A 19,826-nucleotide genomic window follows, 5' to 3' on the forward strand; every position below is an offset into this window, starting at 1 on the left:
AAACAAACACACTTAGTTGAGATGGTTTCATTCTAAAATGACCTTGTTTAGTTTTAAATCGGCTAATCTTATGAAAACATCTCCTTCTTCAATATTAGTCCAACCTTCGCCGTTGTAATTGAAAGCCACTGGACTTGAGCCAATGGGCAAATCGTTTTACATCTTGTTTATCATTTTTTAATGAAAATGAAAATGAAATGTGATCAAAGTAAACAAGCCTTAAAAACCAATAAACAGAGTAAAACTGCATAAATCATTTATGAAGAAATATTATTTAATTTTATATTAGTGAAGCTTTTCATGACAAAAAATCCAACCTTGCTTTTTCACCCAACTCCTCCCTTTATCTCGGCTGTGATACACACCATCAATTCTCACTGACCAATAGATATTCTGATTGCTTCCTTCATAGGCAGGATCATAGACAAAGAACGTGATGCAAGAAGTTTTCCAATGCAGTTGTCCTTGTTTAGCATCAAAATTTCCTATTCTTGTGAAAGTATCTCCTTGATTGAATTTAATCGGACCTTCAAAATTGTAATCCAAAGTCATTGGAGCTGAGCCAGGAGGCATATTATTGCTAATGGAAATGGCGAGTACGTTGATTTTTGACTCATATGATTGAAGCTTGGGCGGAGTTTCAGAATCTGTAGAGTCTGCAAATGTTGAGCCATTGACCAGACACGCTACAAAAAGAAGCACTAAGGTAGCATGAAACGAAGTATACATCTTGTTTGTTATCTTTTCACGTGTGGATATTGCTTTACTTATTTTCTCACTTAGCCATTGGCACGCACTCGTACACACATATACATAGGGTGATAAATTAAACACATTCAGAAAGGCAACAAAATCATAATTAAAAATAATTTGTTACCAACTTTTGAGTATCAATTAAAAATAGTTAGAATTTTAATTATTAATAGTAAATTGAGAAAATTTTAATTTCTTTTAAACAAAAAAAGAAATACATTTATATGTAAACAGTATTAAAAATTAGATTAATTAAGTAAAATTAATATTTATTAATAAAAGTCACTAAGAGAAAAAATATTTGAAATCTATCTATCAACTTACCTATATACTCATGTAAAAGAGACTTGAAAAAAAGAGTATTAATCACATTAACAATAAGAGCATTAAACACATTAAGAAAGACTACAAAGTCATAAATTAAAAATAATCTGATACCAACTTTTGAGTTTCTTATAAAAAAATAATTTTTTAAGTATTAATTAAAAATAATTAGAATTTTAACTATTAATAATAAATTGAGAAAAAATTAAATATTTTTTAAACAAAAAAGTAAATATATTTATAGGTAAACAGAATTAAAAACTAGATTAATTAGTAAAAATAATACTTATTAATAAAAATCATTAAGAAAAAAATATTTGAAATTTATCTATATCTTCTATAATCTACATATGTAAAGGAGACTTGAGTTTTTACATGTATTAAATGCATTAAACCATAAAAGCTCACATACCTTTATATTAAATACATTAAAAACTAACAAATAAATATTAAATAAATTAAACACTGAAAAAATTTGTATTATAAAAAACTATTCAACTACTTATATTAAATAACAACAACCATAAACTTTTTTTTTTTGAAAAAAACAACATTCATAAACTTAAAATTGACTTTAGCTTTGCATTTGACAAATATTAAAAAATTAAATTAATAATAAAATAATATTTATTAATAAATAATTAAGATAAAATACTCTTAAAATAAAAAATTTATATCTATCTATCTATATACATATGTAAAGAAGACTTAAAAAAATAGCATTAAACACAAGATTCAGTTCGCATGAAGATTTGCATGAGCTTGTTGCAAGGACTACACAACCAATGCAGAGTAGAATTGCAGATGAAGGTTGAATCCTATTGCAACACCAAAATGTGATTGTCTTTTATGTAGTTGGCTCACTGTTTTGTGTATGTCTATGTCTTTTATGTAGTTGGCCCAATGTGTACTTAGCATTTGTGTTGTCTTTTATGTCCTAAGTGGCCCAATGTGTTCTTGGCCCTTTTCTTATTTAGACCAATTAAGAGCTGATTAAATTAGATAATGCCCAATCTTTTAGATCCATGTAATCTGGGCATTTATTTTGTAGGAAAGGGTCTTTTTGCTGTTGTAGTGGGGCTGTACTAAGCTATTGCATTGCTTTTAACTATAGGAGGTTCTTGGTTTCAAATCACATGCTCCTATGGGACACTATCACTTGTACAATATTGAATTAGGAGGATGGCTAATTTTGGGCAGCCAATCTCTCACATTTGGTACTAAGCTAATGAACTCTCACATTTGGACAACAACATCAACATATGACCATCATAACTAAACATGTCAATTCAATACCAGATTTGGTCGAGAAAATTGATTTGTGGATCGAAATTTACCAATACATCAAGGAGTATCAAGCACCACATGATTCAAGCAAATTGACTTAACTACATTGCATTAAAAGGCATGCCTAAAAGGCATTGAAAACAAGGGAAATTTTATCTTGCATCACCAACCCCATACTAGACTTTATCTTGCAACTCATACTACCAATTAGTCATTCCATTGCATTCATCATACTCAAACTAAGGGAAAATTTAGGCATTCAATTGCATTCATCATGCTTTAACTAAGGGACAATTTAGGCATTCAATTTTCATCATGCTCAAACCAAGGCAAAATTTAGGCACATTCCATTGCATTCATCATGCTCAAATTAAGGGAAAAACCATAAATCGAAATATTAAGAAATGGGATAAGAACCTGTTGTCAAGTTTTCAAACATCTCTTTCCATGTCATGAATCCTTTTTGACGAATTTTCAGCGAGGTCCAGCTAGAGGATCTAGCCACCGAACTTGATTCATGCATCAGGTGTCGTCACTTCAATCGAATGTCTGGAAACCATCTGGGTTGATTTCGAGCTCACCCTCACCCCATTTCACAGAGGTCCAACCAGAGGAAACAAAATCGGTTGATTATGGGTTTCTGGGTTCTAGGTTGATTCACAAATCATGATCTGGGTTCATACATGCATCATGATTTGATGCGTGCATCATGATCTGGGTTCATTGAAATGAATATTTGGAACAAAATCAGTTGATGTCGAGCTCACCCAACTTAAGTTGCAGGTGGGATAACGAATAATGAAGAAGGGAAAGGATGGTGGTTGTTTGATGGGGCTGTTCCGTTACAATAAAGGGCAATTTGCAATTTCACATGGGCCTACTATAGCAATTATGTAGGAGCCTTCTTTTGCAATTTATTTAATTCCGGAGGAGGATATAGCAATTAAAAGTGAAACACACATGGCTAGTACCCGGTAATGGATCACAGCCGTTCATTTATTAAATTATTATATCCAACGATGATTTTCGCTCGTGTATTTGATAGCTTGTGTACTGTAGTCGTTGCCAATATTTTATTGATCTTCGCCTTGTTCTGCTTTTCCTGCATGCACATAAGCCAAACAATCTCAACTATTTCACTATACTTGATTCAAATTTGATGAGAAGAAACTAACCATGTATCAAATCTCATAGGCCTTGATTCCAACTATTGAAGCAATTAAGTGGATCTTAAAAAAATATAAGAAGTTATAGAAACTACAAAATCTCCTTCAAATCATAGAAAATGGGGCTGAAACTCCATAATATACTATTTAGAAAATCTTAATTAGCAAAATTACTCTAGTAGAAAGTCACCAAAATCAATGTTCTACTAATTGAAGTATCAGATGCTTACTCAAAATTTCACACATCATAAAAGTTGAACAAAGTCCAAACAGAACAAGGTTAAAGAATGGGAGCAGGACATTTGCATGTTCAGACAAGCATCATTGTACACTCTTAGAACAAGCTCTAGGGTGTGTGTGTGTTATGTTATGTATAGGGGTTGCTAACATAATCTCACTTATTTTTAAGGAGTAGGTTGCAAATTAAATCCAGAAAACTGTTAACAGCCAGAGACTATTCAATTTGGAGGCATGAAAAGCATAGAAGTGGATTTTGCCTTTCTGAACAAACTCTTCCACAATGTTCTAATTACTCATATAAGGAGAAAGGAACTTACCTAGCCTAAGATCTCATGAACCAAGCAATTTGATACCACACAAACTCAAAAAAATAATAGAAAAAAACTGCTTTAATAAAATGAAAAACTTAATTCAAAATACCACGAAGAGTGAAAAACTGACTTTTTTCCTTAACCATTAAAGTGAAGGACAGACTAACACCACTTTTATCTCCCAAAAATGCAATAGCTACATAACCATTACTCTACTCCTTTGTACACTTGGCTGTTCTTTAACCAAGCAGCAGAAAAGCTGGTTCCGGGATGCACAAATGTCAATTGCAAGCTTGCTCTGGTAAGCTGTTAGGATTCAGCCTTGCTATGAAACTTTTGTTTCATAATGCTAAATATAGATTTCAATGATCCACATAATGCATATTAGTAGTAATTTGGAAGAAGTCATAACCCTTTTGTATTTAAATGATACAATCTTCTTAGGTAAAAATTTAATTTTTGACCATATTCTGCTACTACATTGATACGCCAGAAAGAAAAAAAATCATACTCTCAAAAGACAACGGAGAGTTCTTTTTGTACAAACAACTAAATGTTATAGTTTCCATATGATGCTCCTGTCTGAGAGAGAATTTACAAATACCTACCATGGAGGTTCACATAAGATCAGAATTAAACATACAGGTTCCTCACACTTGACTTGAGCAATGTATCTCAAATTTACAACCAGCCATCAATAAAGAACAAGTTCGACTAATTTCGAAATTAAGACAAGCACCATATCCTTATGCCTAGCTACTAGTTAAAGGAAGAAATGAAGAAACTGCTTGCACCTATCAAGTATAGTTTGTAATCACTTGAAGGACAGTTTACAAGTTGCAGAGCTCCTTGTGCATGAGGATAATTTTTCTAACATCTTAAGTTTTTCCTGTTCATTTACAGGAATATCGCTGCATAATGTCATACTCTCTAAAGATCTTCCATACCGCATAATATATCTTGCAAATTGAAACTCACCTTTGCCGCCTCTATAGTCATTTAGATAGACCTTTTGAAGGCATAATAGATTGCATTTACGGACATATGGAAAGGATTTCCGAGCTCGTACTAATTCTTCCTTGTCTTCGAGTCCCTCACCTATATGTAACTGTTAAGAACGAACATAAAATGAATAAATGAACACATGACAAAAAACAAATAGAAATCATCAGAAGCCTCTAAGAAAACCTGGTTAATGACAAGAACTTGAAGTTTGGGACAATGCTTGAGCAACCCCACCGCCTGCGACCAGTCATAAACATAGCAGTTGTAGATAAGTTCAATATGGGTCAAATTGGGAAACTCTGGGAAAACGAAGGGGTCTTTACCTCCGCCATCATGCCGGTGGTGCATATGCTCCATCTGCATTAGTTACAATAGCAAGAAATCAAACTATCACATTTCCCTTAAAAATTAAAAACAAATATGGACAAACCACAATATATACCTCATGTATTCGCAAAAACTCGACATTTTTAACCGCCTCCACGAGTAAAAAATTAGTATTGTACATTGAAATATCTGCTCTGACCAACTTAGGTAAAATTCCAAACTTCCTATCAGTGATTTGGTTAATAAAAACTATACTCTTTGTTTTGATATCCTCAAGAACAGGACATCCATAAAGAAGCTGGCCGAAAACTCCCCGTTCCGCGAAAGGCACACATTCTAGATGCAGAACTTTAACCAAGGGAAGATCAATACTGGAAAACGAACACGGTTTCAAAAACAACCCATTCAGCTTGAGAATCACAAGAGTTCTGCAAGTGAAAATGGCAGACAAGTTGATGAATCGTGTAAGGTGAAATTGATAGAGGATGGAAAGTTCAAGGTGGTGAACTCTGCGTTGAACCGCAGCATTAACCCATACGTAGATATCAGTAGCATCGATATCATGACGAGCGATGAATCTGAGGCGGAATTTATGGATGGGTTGGTTGTGATCTCTGGCGAGGATGACTCTGTAAACCGAGTGGAGAAATCGGGAATAGTTGAGATCTTCGAAGTCGAGAGTGGAGACTGAACGCCACTGTGGGTACCATGTTTTTGAGAGAACGCTTGTGGCAACTGCTTCTTTTGTTGAGAGAAATGAGAGAATGTGACTGAGGATTGTATCTGGTAAGATGCTAATTCTGTCTACCATATTTGAAGATGAATGCAAATTCAAAAATCACTGCAACTGAATCTTACAAAATGAGGAGAAACAGAAAACATTGCAAAGAGAATAATGATGTAAAAAAAAGGTGAAAGGGGGAAAGGAATGAAATAGGGACCAGTGAGATGTTGTGGAGAAGAATAGAAAAGCTTAATAAATTGTCCAGATTTTGATGTGGGTAATGGGTTTCCTTACTGTGTCTGTGTGTGTTTGTGAAATTAGGTCGGGAGTTGGGGAAGAAGGATTTCTAGATTTCTAGGTATCAAACAGGCGCTAAGCGTATTTGGCGGTGTTGATGTGCCACTGAATTCTCTTTCTCTCTCAACTCTCCAGTATTAGCTTTTTTTTCATTTTGGAAAAATTAATAGTAATAGATACAATTTAACCAGTGTTTTAAGACTCGGCTCGGTCATCGACTCGGTGAGGGTACTGAGTCAATGGGTCACTGGTCGAACCAGTGAGTCACTGGTTCGATTGCTTGACTCGGTGTATATTAAAAAATTATAAAAATATTCATTCCAATGTTAAGTTAAAATATTAATAATGAAAGACAAGTCTTTATTATCAATGTCAATATGGTATAATGGTAAAGTCTTTCTCATAAAAAAAAGGTGAAAGGCCCACTGTATTAAATAATAACTTGTTTAAAAAAAAAAGCCCACAGTATGGTCCATTAACAGCATTAAGGAAAATAATTAAAAAAAAAAAAGGTGACTGACCGGTCTGACCGAAAACCGGCCGAGTCACCGAGTTAATCATCGAACCGGCCGGTTCAAACCGGTTCCGGCCGAGTCACATGCACAGCCGATCAGATGTGAGGCTCGGACCGGTCGGACCGGCCGGTCCGAGCCGAGTTTTAAAACACTCACGAAAGAGAAGTGAATTTTTTATCTTTTTTTCTATCACAAAGCATTTAAAATCCTCATTGATCTTCAAATCTTCAATTTCCTAACACATATGTCATCAGCTCTTATCACAGGCTTATAAAGAAAAATCGTTTCTTACCACTTGAATTATTCTTAGAAAAAGAGAAGTGAATATTATAAAGTGAACGTCTAAACTTTTTTTTCATCGGTCCAAGTGGTGAGTCTACTCAGCAAGAGGTGGAAGACTAACCGAACTTGTAGCATGTTGGGCAAGCCTGAGAGGAGGTTGGTTCGTCTCATTCCCAATCAGGTGATTATGCTTCACTTGTGCCCAGTTGGATGCTTTGAAGCTGGGCATCTGCGGGAGGCTAGACAAGATACAAGCTAACATGGAAGCACAGTCGAGCAGACTGCTTCCTTGCTAGCCATTCTACAGCAGTTGGAGGCGTAGCTCGGCATAAGAAGTTTTAAATTTTCATTATAAAAAAATTAACTTGTCTTGACTCCTGACTTTGGGAATGTTAAATATATAAACCTTAAATTTAAATTATTTGTTGTATCTATAATTTATAATGTATCTTATATTTTTTTTTTGATAAGTCAAATGTGTATTAAAAGGAAGTACAAAGGGTATTTCAACTCAATACAAGGTAGAAATAGTTAAAGAGAAAGCATGACAGGTACAGAAAGGAAAATTATAACAATACATATGACACCACTAGGAAGCCCCCAGCCTAAATACTTAAGGGATTAAAATGACACAAAACCAGCAAGGGAGCAGAGCAAGTGACAAGACATGGAATTCCACCACCAAGTAAATCAATCTTACGCTCCCTTCGAACAACTCCAGCCTTCACGCACCAGTAACACATAGCAATGGCTGGGCAGTCCATTCATAAAAGGAACAACAAAAGCCTTTGAGCTTAGCTTTATTCCATTGCCACGAGCGCCACTGAATTAGCTCGAAGGTAATAGAAGCATCCTTCTCCTTTCCTCTAAATGCACAGTCATTTCGAAGCAACCAGAGGGACCAAATGGCAGCCAACCAAATAGAAAGCATTCCTCTTTGTTGGTTCTTGTTACTCCCAAACTTGAACCGGAGCAGATTTTCACTAGAGGACGCGGAAGCAACAGCAGAGCAGCCCACCCAATTGTAGCAGCGAGTCCAAACCTCTCGTGAGAAGGGACAAGAGAAAAGTAGGTGGAAACACGCCTCGTCCTCATGCCTGCAGAAAAAACAGTTAACCTCATCTTGTGGAAGAGGGACATGGCGTCTCCGTAAATTCACCAAGGTAGCAATACGATCCTGGACCACCCTCCACGCAAATGCTTTAATATTGGAAGGAGAAGGAGAGCCCCAAATTAAAGAGTAAACTGGGTCAGGTTGTGGCAGCCGAGGATCCTGCAGAAAGCAATACGAAGACTGAACAGAGAAAATTCCATCAGCACTCGGAAGCCAAGTCCATTTATCATGGACACCATGCTGCAGTTGTACACCACGGAGGTCCTGAAGCATGGAATGCTCCCACAGTAGCTCACGACCCCTAAGCTGGCGGCGCCACTTAAATCTCCACTGCCATGAGTCGTTGAGCCATTCCCCACAGTCACTTACATAGGCCAATTTGACTTTAGAGAGGTTGTAGAGGCGATGGTACTTAGAGGCAAAGTTGTCACTCCCAGCCCAAGGCTCCCACCAAAATTGTGTGGCGTTCCCTGCTTTAACAGTTTTCAAAGACCCTGCATCAATCGAGTTTACCCCGTCCTCTTGGCACACCTCTTTCAAATCTCTCCACCACAGCGAATCTTGAGAACACGTTCCAGAGGTATACTTGGCATGAATGACCTTGCACCATAAACTGTTACGTTCGTTCCGCAACCTCCAGGCCCATTTTCCCAGCAATGATTTGTTAAACAGCTTAAGGTCTTTGATGCCTAAGCCCCCAACCTCTTTGGGTTGGCAAATAGAGGACCACTTAACCCAAGCGATCTTCTTATTCTCCTCAGAACCCCCCATAAAAATCGCCGCATAATTCCTGAACAAATACTCTCCACACATGAGGGAAGCTTCAGAAAAGAAAGATAAAATAATGGTAAGGCCGAGAGTACACTTTGGATTAGGCACACCCTCCCACCGAAAGAAATTGATTTATTCCGCCAAATAGAGAGCCTCTTCCTAAACTTCTTAATAACTGGCTCCCAAGTAGCCTTACGACTTGGGCAGCCCCCGATTGGAACCCCCAAGTAAATGAAGGGTAGTGACATCAACCTGCAATTAAGAACTGAAGCAAATTGGTTAGTCAAAATTCCAGGAACAGCAATCGTTGCTAGTTTGCTCTTCTGGAAGTTAACTTCGAGCCCCGAGATTAGTTCAAAGCACCTCAGTACGCACTTAATAACCATCATATTTTGGATTGTCGCCACTCCAACAAAAACCATATCATCAGCGAATTGCAAGAGAGATACAGTGCAATCATCGTTTCCCCCAACTTTATAGCCAACAAATTTACCAAGGGAGACGACATCGAGAAATAGCCCATTTAATCCTTCTGCAACAATTAAGAAGAGAAAAGGTGCGAGGGGGTCACCTTGGCGAAGACCCTTCTCCATCCGAAACTCACCACATGGGCTTCCGTTCACAAGTACAGATACAGAGGCAGATTCAAGACAACCTCGTATCCAATGGATCCACCTTGGGTCAAAACCCATCCTCCTCGGCATATACATCAGGAATTCCCACTAGACGGAGTCATAAGCCTTCTCGAAATCCACCTTGAATATAGCGGTAGCCCTTCGCTTATATTTAGCCTCGTGAACTAATTCATTAAGGACCACTGCACTATCCAACATATGACGCCCGCCAATGAAAGCGAATTGTCGTTCATAAAAAAATTTCCCCAAAACTGGTGCAAGTCTATTAGCAAGTAATTTTGAAATTACTTTGTAGATGCAACCAGTAAGAGAAATCGGTCGAAACTCGTTAAGGGACTGTGGGGAACCTGTTTTAGGAATGAGAACAATGAAGGAAGCATTGCACCCTCTAGGCCAAGCACCACGACGCCAAAACTCCTTAACAGTCTTCAAAAAATCAGCTTTTAACACATGCCAAAACTTCTGAATAAATTTAAAATTGAAGCCATCAGGTCCTGGGCTTTTATCACCACCACATCCCCAAACTGCATCTCTAATTTCAACGTCACTGAATGGGGCAATCAGAGTTGAGTTATCTGAGGCCGAAAGAGATTTAAATTGCACGTCGTCAAGTGAAGGATGGACCCAAGAATCTGACTTGAATTTTTCTGTATAGAACTTATGCACCACTTCTTTAATCTTGGCTGGTTGCTCCTCCCAAACGCCTTCCACCATCAACCCCACTAAGGAGTTAGCTCGGCGTTTCCAGTTTATTGTCGAGTGAAAGAACTTGGAGTTACAGTCCCCTTCTGAAACCCATCTCGATCGAGCCTTTTGGAATAAGAGGGACTCATGGCGACGGAGTACCAACCAGAATTCATCTAACAGATCTTTCCTTGCGTTAAGTTCAACTTCAGAGGGGCCTTGAGCTTCCTCCTTAGCATCTAGAGCATTGATTTGATTCACAACCGTGTCCCTTTTCTGTTTGAGATCACCAAATACTTCCTTATTCCACACTTTAAGCTTTCCTCGAAGCCCTTTCAATTTTTCCTTGAGCACGAATGCACTCCAACCTTTTATACGCAAATCAGTCCAGGATCGTTCCATAAAGTCAGCCAGACGTGGGTCAAATAGCCAGCAATTTAACACCCGGAAGGGTTTGGGACCCCAATCCACCCACAGATGGCGCAAGAGAAGTGGGCAGTGGTCGAAAATGTTTCTGTCGAGAACCAATTGGGAGCAATTTAGCCAAAGGTTACACCAGTCAAAAGAGACAAGAAATCGGGCAATCCTACTTGAGGCGCTTCCGTTTGGTCTCAGCCAAGTATACCTTCTACCTGCTAGGGGGATATCCTGTAGTTCTAAATTCAAAATAAAGGCATTTAACTCATCCATCTCTCTTTGCTGAGAGCTGGAGACTCCACCTGAGATACCCCTTCTTTCATCAGCACAACGGACCACGTTAAAGTCCCCAGCAAGGCACCAGGCTTCAACATGACATGACTCTTTCCACTCAGCAAGAGCATTCCATAGAATCCTTTTCTCACCCAAATCACAAGGGGAGTAAACATTAATGATGACACACTTTCTTGGGGAATCCTTCCAAGTCCCTAATAATCCAATAAAACCCAGCCCCTCCTTGAATTCATCTAAGGCGAAGGCATTTGAGTTCCACATACAGAGTAAACCGCCACCACGGTTAACCGCTGGAATTGCCTTCCACACAAAATCGAAGTCACCCCATAGTTGTGAGCAAATCTGTCTATCAATTGAGCCCAGCTTCGTCTCCTGAATACAGAGCAGTTGAACATGGTTCTTGCAAACAACTTCTCTAATTACCCTACATTTTGCACCGTCCCCTAATCCTCTAACATTATAAGACAACACATTCATTGGGGACCGGTAGCACCAACAAGATTACAACCAGTTGCTGCCATGCTGCCTGGAGCATCCCTGCAGTCAAGAGTCACCAGTTTGCTGATAATTTCATCATCATTACCAGCCGAGGAAGCCCCACATTCCTTGCCAAGGGCCAAAAGCATCTTTGCTTCAGCGTGTTTCCCATTCAGCCACAAAATTCGGCTACCCTGTTGAGCATCAGGACTCGCAGAAAAGTTGGAACAATTCGAGAGGCTTAGTTGGCGAACCTCCTTTCGAGCAGCAGCTGAAGAAGTCAATGGAGGGACAACAAGATTTGATGGGGTAATTCTTCTGCTCAATACACCAAAGCGATTATGCGTGGGCAACCCCCACAACCTATGAATTGGTTGGGAGGTTGCCTTGGCGCTGGGTCGGTGGCGACGGCCTCCCGTCAATAAAGTTGGCTCCGATTCAGTTCTCAAGTTCGGAATGTGTCGCGGAGGTGAGATAGCTGTTGCAGAAACCCTGGAACCAGAATTAGGGGAAGTAAGTTGGGGGATAGCATCCCATGTGCCAGCGGTCTCCGGAATATCCAAGGGGGGGCCCAATTGGGCAAGGGACCCCTTCGGCCCATCTAGTTCAACAGGGCTCAATGCAATAGTGACCAAATGTGCTGCCTCGCCTAAATTATTAATTTATGTCTCCTTTTGGGCCTCTAATACCACGTTACATGAAGTGGCATCTCCTTCAGAAAATTGGTTTTTGTCAACACTAACAGGGCCCACGGCCACGTCAGCATTGCTATTTGAGTCTCCACCAGAGATTTGAATATTGTCCTCTTTTGCGGGTCCCACTTTAGGGTCGGCAACTAAATTATTAATGGACTCCTCATGATTGCTAGCAAGTCCCAATACATTCTCCGACGCCTCCTGGTTATGATTAGAGGGAAACGCAGTCCCATCATTCTCGGAACCTGCCAAATCATTGATTGGCTCATTATTACCATCCAAGTTCCCATGCTCAGGGGTTAATGCGGCAGCGCCACCGCCCCCGGCGGCCATGAATAAAGTTTCCGGTAGGGAATGATCGTCATCGCCTTCACTGTTCGACTGGGACGAGTCAGAAAAATCGTGGTCCTCATCTAACGATTGCGAATCGCTAGAACCAACCTCATCAACGTCGGCCTTATCTGCATGGTTAATTATTCCATTCTCCAGTCCTATCTCTTCTTGAATTCTGAGATAATATCCCACGCCACTGATAACAACCCTTCTATAATGGGACAATAGCTGGGGAGAATTTGTCCTTATAAACAATTGTGCAGAGTCTAGAGATGAGAAGCTTGAAGTTCTATCGCCAATCATGATCAGGTCACCAACCGGACGTACTACTTCCTCGAAGCATTCTTTGTTCCACATATGGATTGGCAAGCCAATACAGCTCACCTAGGTGCATCTGTAGTCTGAAGACGCGCCACCAGGATGCCAGGGGTAGCAGACATCAAAGATAGCATCCGGGCCCTCCGTCGTCTCCCTCAGAGCCTCCTCGAGGTCAAAACCCTCCGGTCCCGTCAGTAGAACCGTCATCCCCAAGATACCGAACTTGAATGAAAGTGAACCCCTCAAGAAACCCTGCACTCTTAAGGGTTGGGAGCAGTTCAAGGTTCTTGAGCACGCCGACGACACTTCGTTTCATCCACTCCTCCCCTTCCAGGACAATCGGGCCTTTCCATTCCTGAAACTGACCCTGGGCACTATTCCGATCAACAAGGGGAACGACACCCTCATGAATAATCCCAGGCTCCGAAGAAGTTGTGGGCACCTTCTTTTGGTGGGCCTTTGGCTGTTGGCGAAAGTCCATGCCAGCAGCAGTCCTTTTCACAACGTCGGCATACTTAGTCCCTTTCACAACAGCAACAGTAGAGAAGTTCCGTCTATATCCAGCCCTTGGCAGCGGCGCCTTACGATTCGCAAACCGGGGGAAGTTCACGTGCATCTTCATATTCCCGATAAGAATCGTATCCAGTTCCTTCTCCAATTTAGCTGGGTTTTTTACCCCAATAAACCGCACGAATCCGAACCTACGTCCATTCTTATCTCGTTTGGGGGCTATGAATACATCACACACTTGGTCATACCTCTGAAAGATCTGCCATAGTTGCTTTTCAGTGAAACCATCTGGGAAATTGGTGAAGAAGAAGTGAGTCAGGTCTCCCTCGAACGTCCTAGTGCTCACCTTGTCGTGACGGTTCCAATTTCTCCTCCCTATCTCTCTCCTTCTCTCTCTACCTTTCTCTCTCATTTTACTTGTTTTCTTCGTTAAGTTAATGTGTGAAGACTTGATATCTCATGATACTTGACATTAGATCAGCAAACATTTTTATACTTTATTAAAAAAAAATAAAAAACAATTGAAAGAATTTATATCTCTTGGTTGAAATCTTTTATCATATTGATCACTATTTAATGTATCTTATATAAAATCATATTTTTATATGAGAACATAAGAATAAATCACGACCATTATATCTAATCATTAATGATCAAGATTAAAATATGAAATATGTGAGTTTTTTAAAGTCACATGACATTTTTAAGTGATCATGTCATCATTAAATTGTTTTAATCTTGACATTCAATTGTTAAAAGGCTCTCGTGCAAAAGTGGTCCCTAAAATATTTTTATAACATTCACTGTCCCCAGCGTTTTCTCCTGTTACCATAGATAGTCCTTCAACTCTTTTCCATCAAAAATCAAACTGATCTCTCCTACGTGGCTGCTTTTTAATGACATGGACAACCTTAGGAGTGAGAAGAGGAACATGTGAGAGGCACGTGATCTTCTTCTTCTTCATCTACCCGATCCCAACCTAAAAAATACCAAATCCCTAGTTTCCCAAAATCCCAACTGTCCAACATTGATTCTCGGCTTTGGGTGGTTTTGGTGGTGCGTCAAATCGTTGCGATGGAGGAGATGATTTGCTTGGAAGGGAAGAGTTCTCGCAACGCTGAAGGTCAACTACTCATGGAGGAAGTGAACTATCGTAGGGCTCTTCTGATTTGAGGTGAAGAATGGTGAAAGTCTGTGGGTGTGGAGTTGAAGGTCCTCTACTGACTCCGTGGACTGGGGAGAACCTTGGAAGGAGGTTCAAAGGTAGTGGCCTCTTCAAGGTATGCATTTTCTCGTGTTTCTCTTCTTCCATGTTCCATTCTTCTTCCCTGTTCCATTCTTCTTCCATGTTCCACTCCCTGTGCTTTTGGAAGGTATATTAATACACTCTATTTTTTTCCACCAACTTGCAAGTTCATGGTGAGAAAGTGTGCAGGTTCTTTGAATGGTTTGATGATGTGGGGAATGCAAGGGAGAAGAAGGTTATTGCTTTGTTGTCGAGGAAGATTGCAGTCATGAAGAAAGGCTCAGGAACATCAACTACATTGCCCACATCTGCATTTACATCTCCCTCATCATTAGTGACTTTGGCAGGAGGCTCTGATTCAATATACATGTGAACAACTTGTTTCTGCTTCTCATTTTGTCAATATCTTCAATAAAAATAGCATCTCAGCTTCTGATAACTTTCTTGTCAACCGGATCCCAAAACATGTAGCCAAAATCATCACGACCATAACCCAAGAAGATAGACTGTTTAGACTTACCATCAAGCTTGGACCTCTCATCTATAGGAATATGAACAAATGTCTTGCAGCCAAACACTCTCAAATGATTGTATGAGACATCTTTCCCTCACCACACCCTCTCAAGAACATCACCATCAAGAGGAATTGAAGGAGAAAGGTTGATCAGACAGTTCTCAATGCTTCACTCCAGGAGGATTTAGACAATTTGGCATGAGATAGCATACACCTGATTCTGTCATTAATTGTGCAGTTCATTATCTCAGCAACTCCACTAGTGGTTTTAGTGGACGTTACTTGTAAGACCTGGATTTTCAGAGCAAGTTAATTTTCGACTCACGCGTAGAATCAGTGTAAGCGTGACAGGAGTTTGATGTTTGAGAAAGATTAATGAAGAAGAAAGTTCAGGAATTGCTTGAGGAATGTTGCGTAGTCGCTGTAGGAATTAGTGCGAGTCGTCTGCACACCTGCCTTATGGCGAGCGTTTCCAGAATAGGCTAATTTCGCTTTTAGAGCAACGTATTCAGTGAGATTTCGAATCCTTGGAAAATTTAAAGATTCTCTTTATTTTTCCTTCGACCAGCGTTTCATTTCGGAACCCTGGACTGTACGCACGAAAGTATTCACTGTTCGGAAGTTCGACGACGCTAATTTCTTTGCTTCGAAACCCTAGATTCAAGCGCTGGATGAAGAATTTTTCTATTCGGGACTTCTAACGAAGTTTCCGTCAGTGTAGCCAGATTTGTTTTGACATTTCCAATCTTTCTCCATAACAAAGTTTTGTCGTCCGACAATCACAGCAAAAAGTAGTTTTTCGGGATAGATGAACTTACACCGCTTTTGGGATTTTAGATATCGTTTTTCCCAAATGTCAGAGGTTTGTTTTGAGTTCTGGAATTCTGACGCCAGAATCTCTCTTAGAATTCATTGGTGAACGTGCTGCAAAAATCAGAATCGCGAAATTTTCATTTTCCCGCGATTTCACCTGCCTATAAATAGTCGAAAAATCAAAATATCTCCCATTTTCTTTCTTCAAGGCCGCGAGCTTCAAGGGGAGGAGAGGAGAAGAATTTTTCGCCAAAACTCGTCCGATCTTCGCGCAGTTCGTTCCTACTTCAAGGTACCGAGGTAACTAGCTTGATTCTTACCTCTGATTACTGTTTCTACTGCGTTTCTGTAGTCGTTTCTGTGCTCAAAGTTTCGAGCTTTTCGTAAAACTGTCTGTTTTTCCTGATTTCTCTGTTGGGTTATCTTCCTTACGTGCCCAAGAGCCTAAAACCTCCGTCAGTATTTGCCGATTGTGATCGAGTTGTCAAGGATCTGAAAAGCTGATTCAAAACCCTTTTTGGCGCACATTTCGAAACTTTACTGTCGAAAAGTCGTAATCTGACTTCGTGCCTTTAGGATTTGTTGTCACGGATGTCGTTAGGATCATTGCTGTCGAATTTGTTTTCCGAACTGATAACTTTGAGGTTTTGAGCTTTTATTTTGGACCAAAACGCCCCTGAACAGCCGTATTTCGATCCGATTGTCCGAAAATTTTTCCGACAGTTTCTTTGCCTTAGTTTTACCCTAAAACTACCTTGTAAACAGATTTGATCGAAGAAAAAGAGCCGGAGCCCTTTTTCCTTTTTGGCCGAGAGCTTGTAGTGATGGGGGGGAGTTTTCGTTTTTGAAAACTTGTCTTTTCGCATTCGATTGATGTATTCTGAAGCTTTAATGCTTTGTCTATCGTTTATGTGTTGTATTGCGATCGAACTAATCAATTTTGTTTGGATTCTGCTTTGTTTTCTCCGAGGTTCAGTTGACGGAACTTTGGGATCTTCAGAGCATTTGATTGAAGGAACCTTTGATTACGAGGCTGGAGCAGCTCGAGGTTAGGGCAACTTACTATTAGCTATGACTGCATGATAGGCGTCGATAAATTCGACTTATGCTTTGTTTGATGTTGCTTATGATGATGAGTTGATGTTATGATGTTTTTCCATAACTTGTGATATTGTGATATTGTTGGATTGTGCGTTTTGACGCGACTTCGGAGTGGGGATTCATTGATCTGGTGATCTTTGATATTTCGGGTTGGATGAACAACCCTAGGCAAGTCCAAATGTGGGGTTTGGGCTTAGCCATTTGTTCGTATCCTTAGACTTTCCCCGGGAAATTTCTTTTGGTGGGTTTTTGGAAAACTTATAATGAATAGAATTTCGAAAACTAGAGACTTTGGGAGACTTAGACTTTGAGAAATAAACTCATAACTTGACTAGTTCAATTCGAAATGTTTTTACTAAACGAATAAATATAGGGAACCTAAAGGAGAAAATAATTGCGAAAGACGGGGAAAAGTCGACTCTTGTTGTGGGTTTTGGAATTGGGGAAAGCCACTGAGGTGAGCTACGGTGATGATTGAAAGTCACCGAGTACTTTAAGTACTCTTTTTGTTGGGGTTGTATTGTATTGACCGACACTAAACCCTTGGGTTCTATTGTTGTTGGAGTTGTGTTGTATTGACCGACACTAACTCCGAGTCGTGTTGTATTGACCGACACTGACTCTGGCTTTGATTTTGGGTTTTGTTATTGGAGTCGTGTTGTATTGACCGACACTAAACTCCGAGTTGTGTTGTATTGACCGACACTAACTCTTGGGTTTGTTTTGAGATTGGGTTGAGCTAAACGCTTGTGTGGTGAGGACGATTCGATGTTTGGCTAACCATATTGCATCAATCGGGTGAATAACGGGAATGGTTCACCTGTGCATCTTTTGGTGAATAACGGGAATGGTTCACCAATGCATTAATGATGAATAACGGGAATGGTTCTTCATACGGTGAATAACGGGAATGGTTCACCAAGGATGAATAACGGGAATGGTTCATCCATAGTGAAGAACGGAAATGCTTCACTTGTGGCGAACGGGAACGCGTCACAAATATCCAGATCATACTGATTGCATTTCACGCATACATTCATTCTGACTGGAATTGTGTGCTGTTTGATTTATTGAAGCATTGTTAGAGCCAATAACATGCTAGGACTATTCATATATATATAATGACATATATATATATCCCCTTATCACATGTTGGTTGTATATCTACTCTATTCCGTGAGTTGACCCTAGCGCCTTGGCTTTGGTTTCATGTTTGTGTTTGGGCGGTCGGCCTGCTGCCAGATGTCGACGGTGGATTGGGTTTCGACGGTATCTCCCTCGGGGGGGATCAGGTTTGAGTTGGTGGATCGACATGCCCCCACCGCTTGGGTGATCGATGTTGTGGGTCATCGAGCGACGTACCGGGGAAGGGTCATGGAGGACCGGACTGACGAGCGTGGACATCTGACGAAAGGAGTTCTACGATGCATGGAGCTGAGCTTCAACTTGCCAACTTCAGTTCGCTGTGGACTTGGTACTGGGAGGGTAGGTTTAGGCAGGCGTCATGTTTTGGGTAGAGCTCTGATTCGTTTTTCTTTTGGGACAGGGTAGGTTCCCGACGCATGACTTTTTGTGTGGTTCTCTTACTGAGGGATCACAGTGAGTCAGTCGGACTGTAGGGGTCTTTGCTTAGGCCATTTTGAGGCCGACTTTCTCCTAATGAATTGTAATTATAACTTTCTCACTCACACTTCGGGATCTGTATATATTTGCCTACGGGCACACTACTTTGGAGTCACTGCGAGTGCGCGTGACGTGGAAGTGCAGCTGAGGCTGTACATGTCTATATTCGATGTACAATGGTTAGTTTAGTGGTTGGGTTATGTCTTTATTTTCTATTGCTTTATTTAAAAGGAATCAATAGAAAAAAAAATTACCTGTTTTCCGCGTAAAGTTTATTTTTGGTTACTAAAGTGACACCCGGAAATCGGGGTGTTACATTACTAGTGGTCTAGTTAGTCTCTTAATACTAGTTCTGATTATAAAAGTAGGCAGATTCACACAAATACTCAAAACTCACCATGGACATCTACAAGTCTTAAGCATCAGGTGGCTACGAAGAGACTAAGAGTGTGTTGTTATTCTAACTTTTATGTTACTGTAATGTCATTTCTTTTGTCATTGTGATCTCATTTTGATTTTCGTTCTAATTTTTCCTTTCAATCTCCTACCTTTCTACTTTTGTTCATACTGTTCTTCATAAAAATCCAGAATTGACACTAAAAACGTTTTCACTAACGAACCCGAAGAGAACTCTGAATCCAGTCTTTAAACTTCTTTTGGATTTTGTTTGTTTACCAAAAATCAGAGTAAACACTCTCCCCACTGCCAAAAATATGCATATCACATAAAAATGGAATCTCACCAACTTGGGTAAGGTTTTGAAAAACATGCATATCTGCCAGAAACATCGTCTCTTATCAAGCCAGGTAAGGTTTTGAACACTTTGTTATTGACATAATTGCCAAAACATAAATCACTTGCTTTCACATCCAGAAAGAAGGTCGGAAAATTATTCAGGTGCTAAGAAAGACAAATGTTGTAGATGAAGGACTTTAAGGAATGGGAGATCCGCAATAACGGGAAACAATTCCAAAGTGATAAACTGACAAGGATTGGGGTTGTGCAAGTGAAAATGGAAAACAAGTTCGTTGGTTGTGTGAGACGCGAAAG

At 39.9% G+C, this 19,826-nt stretch overlaps 2 protein-coding genes across 3 annotated transcripts; both read right to left on the reverse strand.

Moving 5' to 3' along the window:
* Nucleotides 1-1,798: 1,798 nt before the first annotated feature.
* Nucleotides 1,799-6,552, reverse strand: LOC130738552 (F-box/LRR-repeat protein At4g14103-like). 2 transcript variants are annotated; one of them, XM_057590574.1, is made up of 4 exons: nucleotides 5,529-6,552; nucleotides 5,270-5,443; nucleotides 5,060-5,189; nucleotides 1,799-3,466 (listed from the first exon to the last, which is right to left on the reverse strand). In XM_057590574.1, exons 1-4 carry the CDS (start codon nucleotides 6,222-6,224, stop codon nucleotides 3,438-3,440), a joined length of 1,029 nt encoding a protein of 342 aa, XP_057446557.1. In that variant the 5' UTR covers nucleotides 6,225-6,552; the 3' UTR covers nucleotides 1,799-3,437. The 2 variants fall into 2 exon arrangements, with proteins under 2 accessions (XP_057446557.1, XP_057446556.1); XM_057590573.1 differs by lacking the exon at nucleotides 1,799-3,466 and having other exon boundaries at nucleotides 3,767-5,189.
* Nucleotides 6,553-9,308: 2,756 nt separating this feature from the next.
* Nucleotides 9,309-9,820, reverse strand: LOC130736730 (uncharacterized mitochondrial protein AtMg01250-like). Its single transcript, XM_057588519.1, has 2 exons — nucleotides 9,500-9,820; nucleotides 9,309-9,368 (listed from the first exon to the last, which is right to left on the reverse strand). The coding sequence occupies exons 1-2, from the start codon at nucleotides 9,818-9,820 to the stop codon at nucleotides 9,309-9,311; spliced, it is 381 nt and encodes a 126-aa protein (XP_057444502.1).
* Between the last annotated feature and the right edge of the window lie 10,006 nt (nucleotides 9,821-19,826).

Source organism: Lotus japonicus, chromosome 2 (genome assembly GCF_012489685.1).
Source record: "Lotus japonicus ecotype B-129 chromosome 2, LjGifu_v1.2".
NCBI lineage: Eukaryota > Viridiplantae > Streptophyta > Magnoliopsida > Fabales > Fabaceae > Lotus > Lotus japonicus.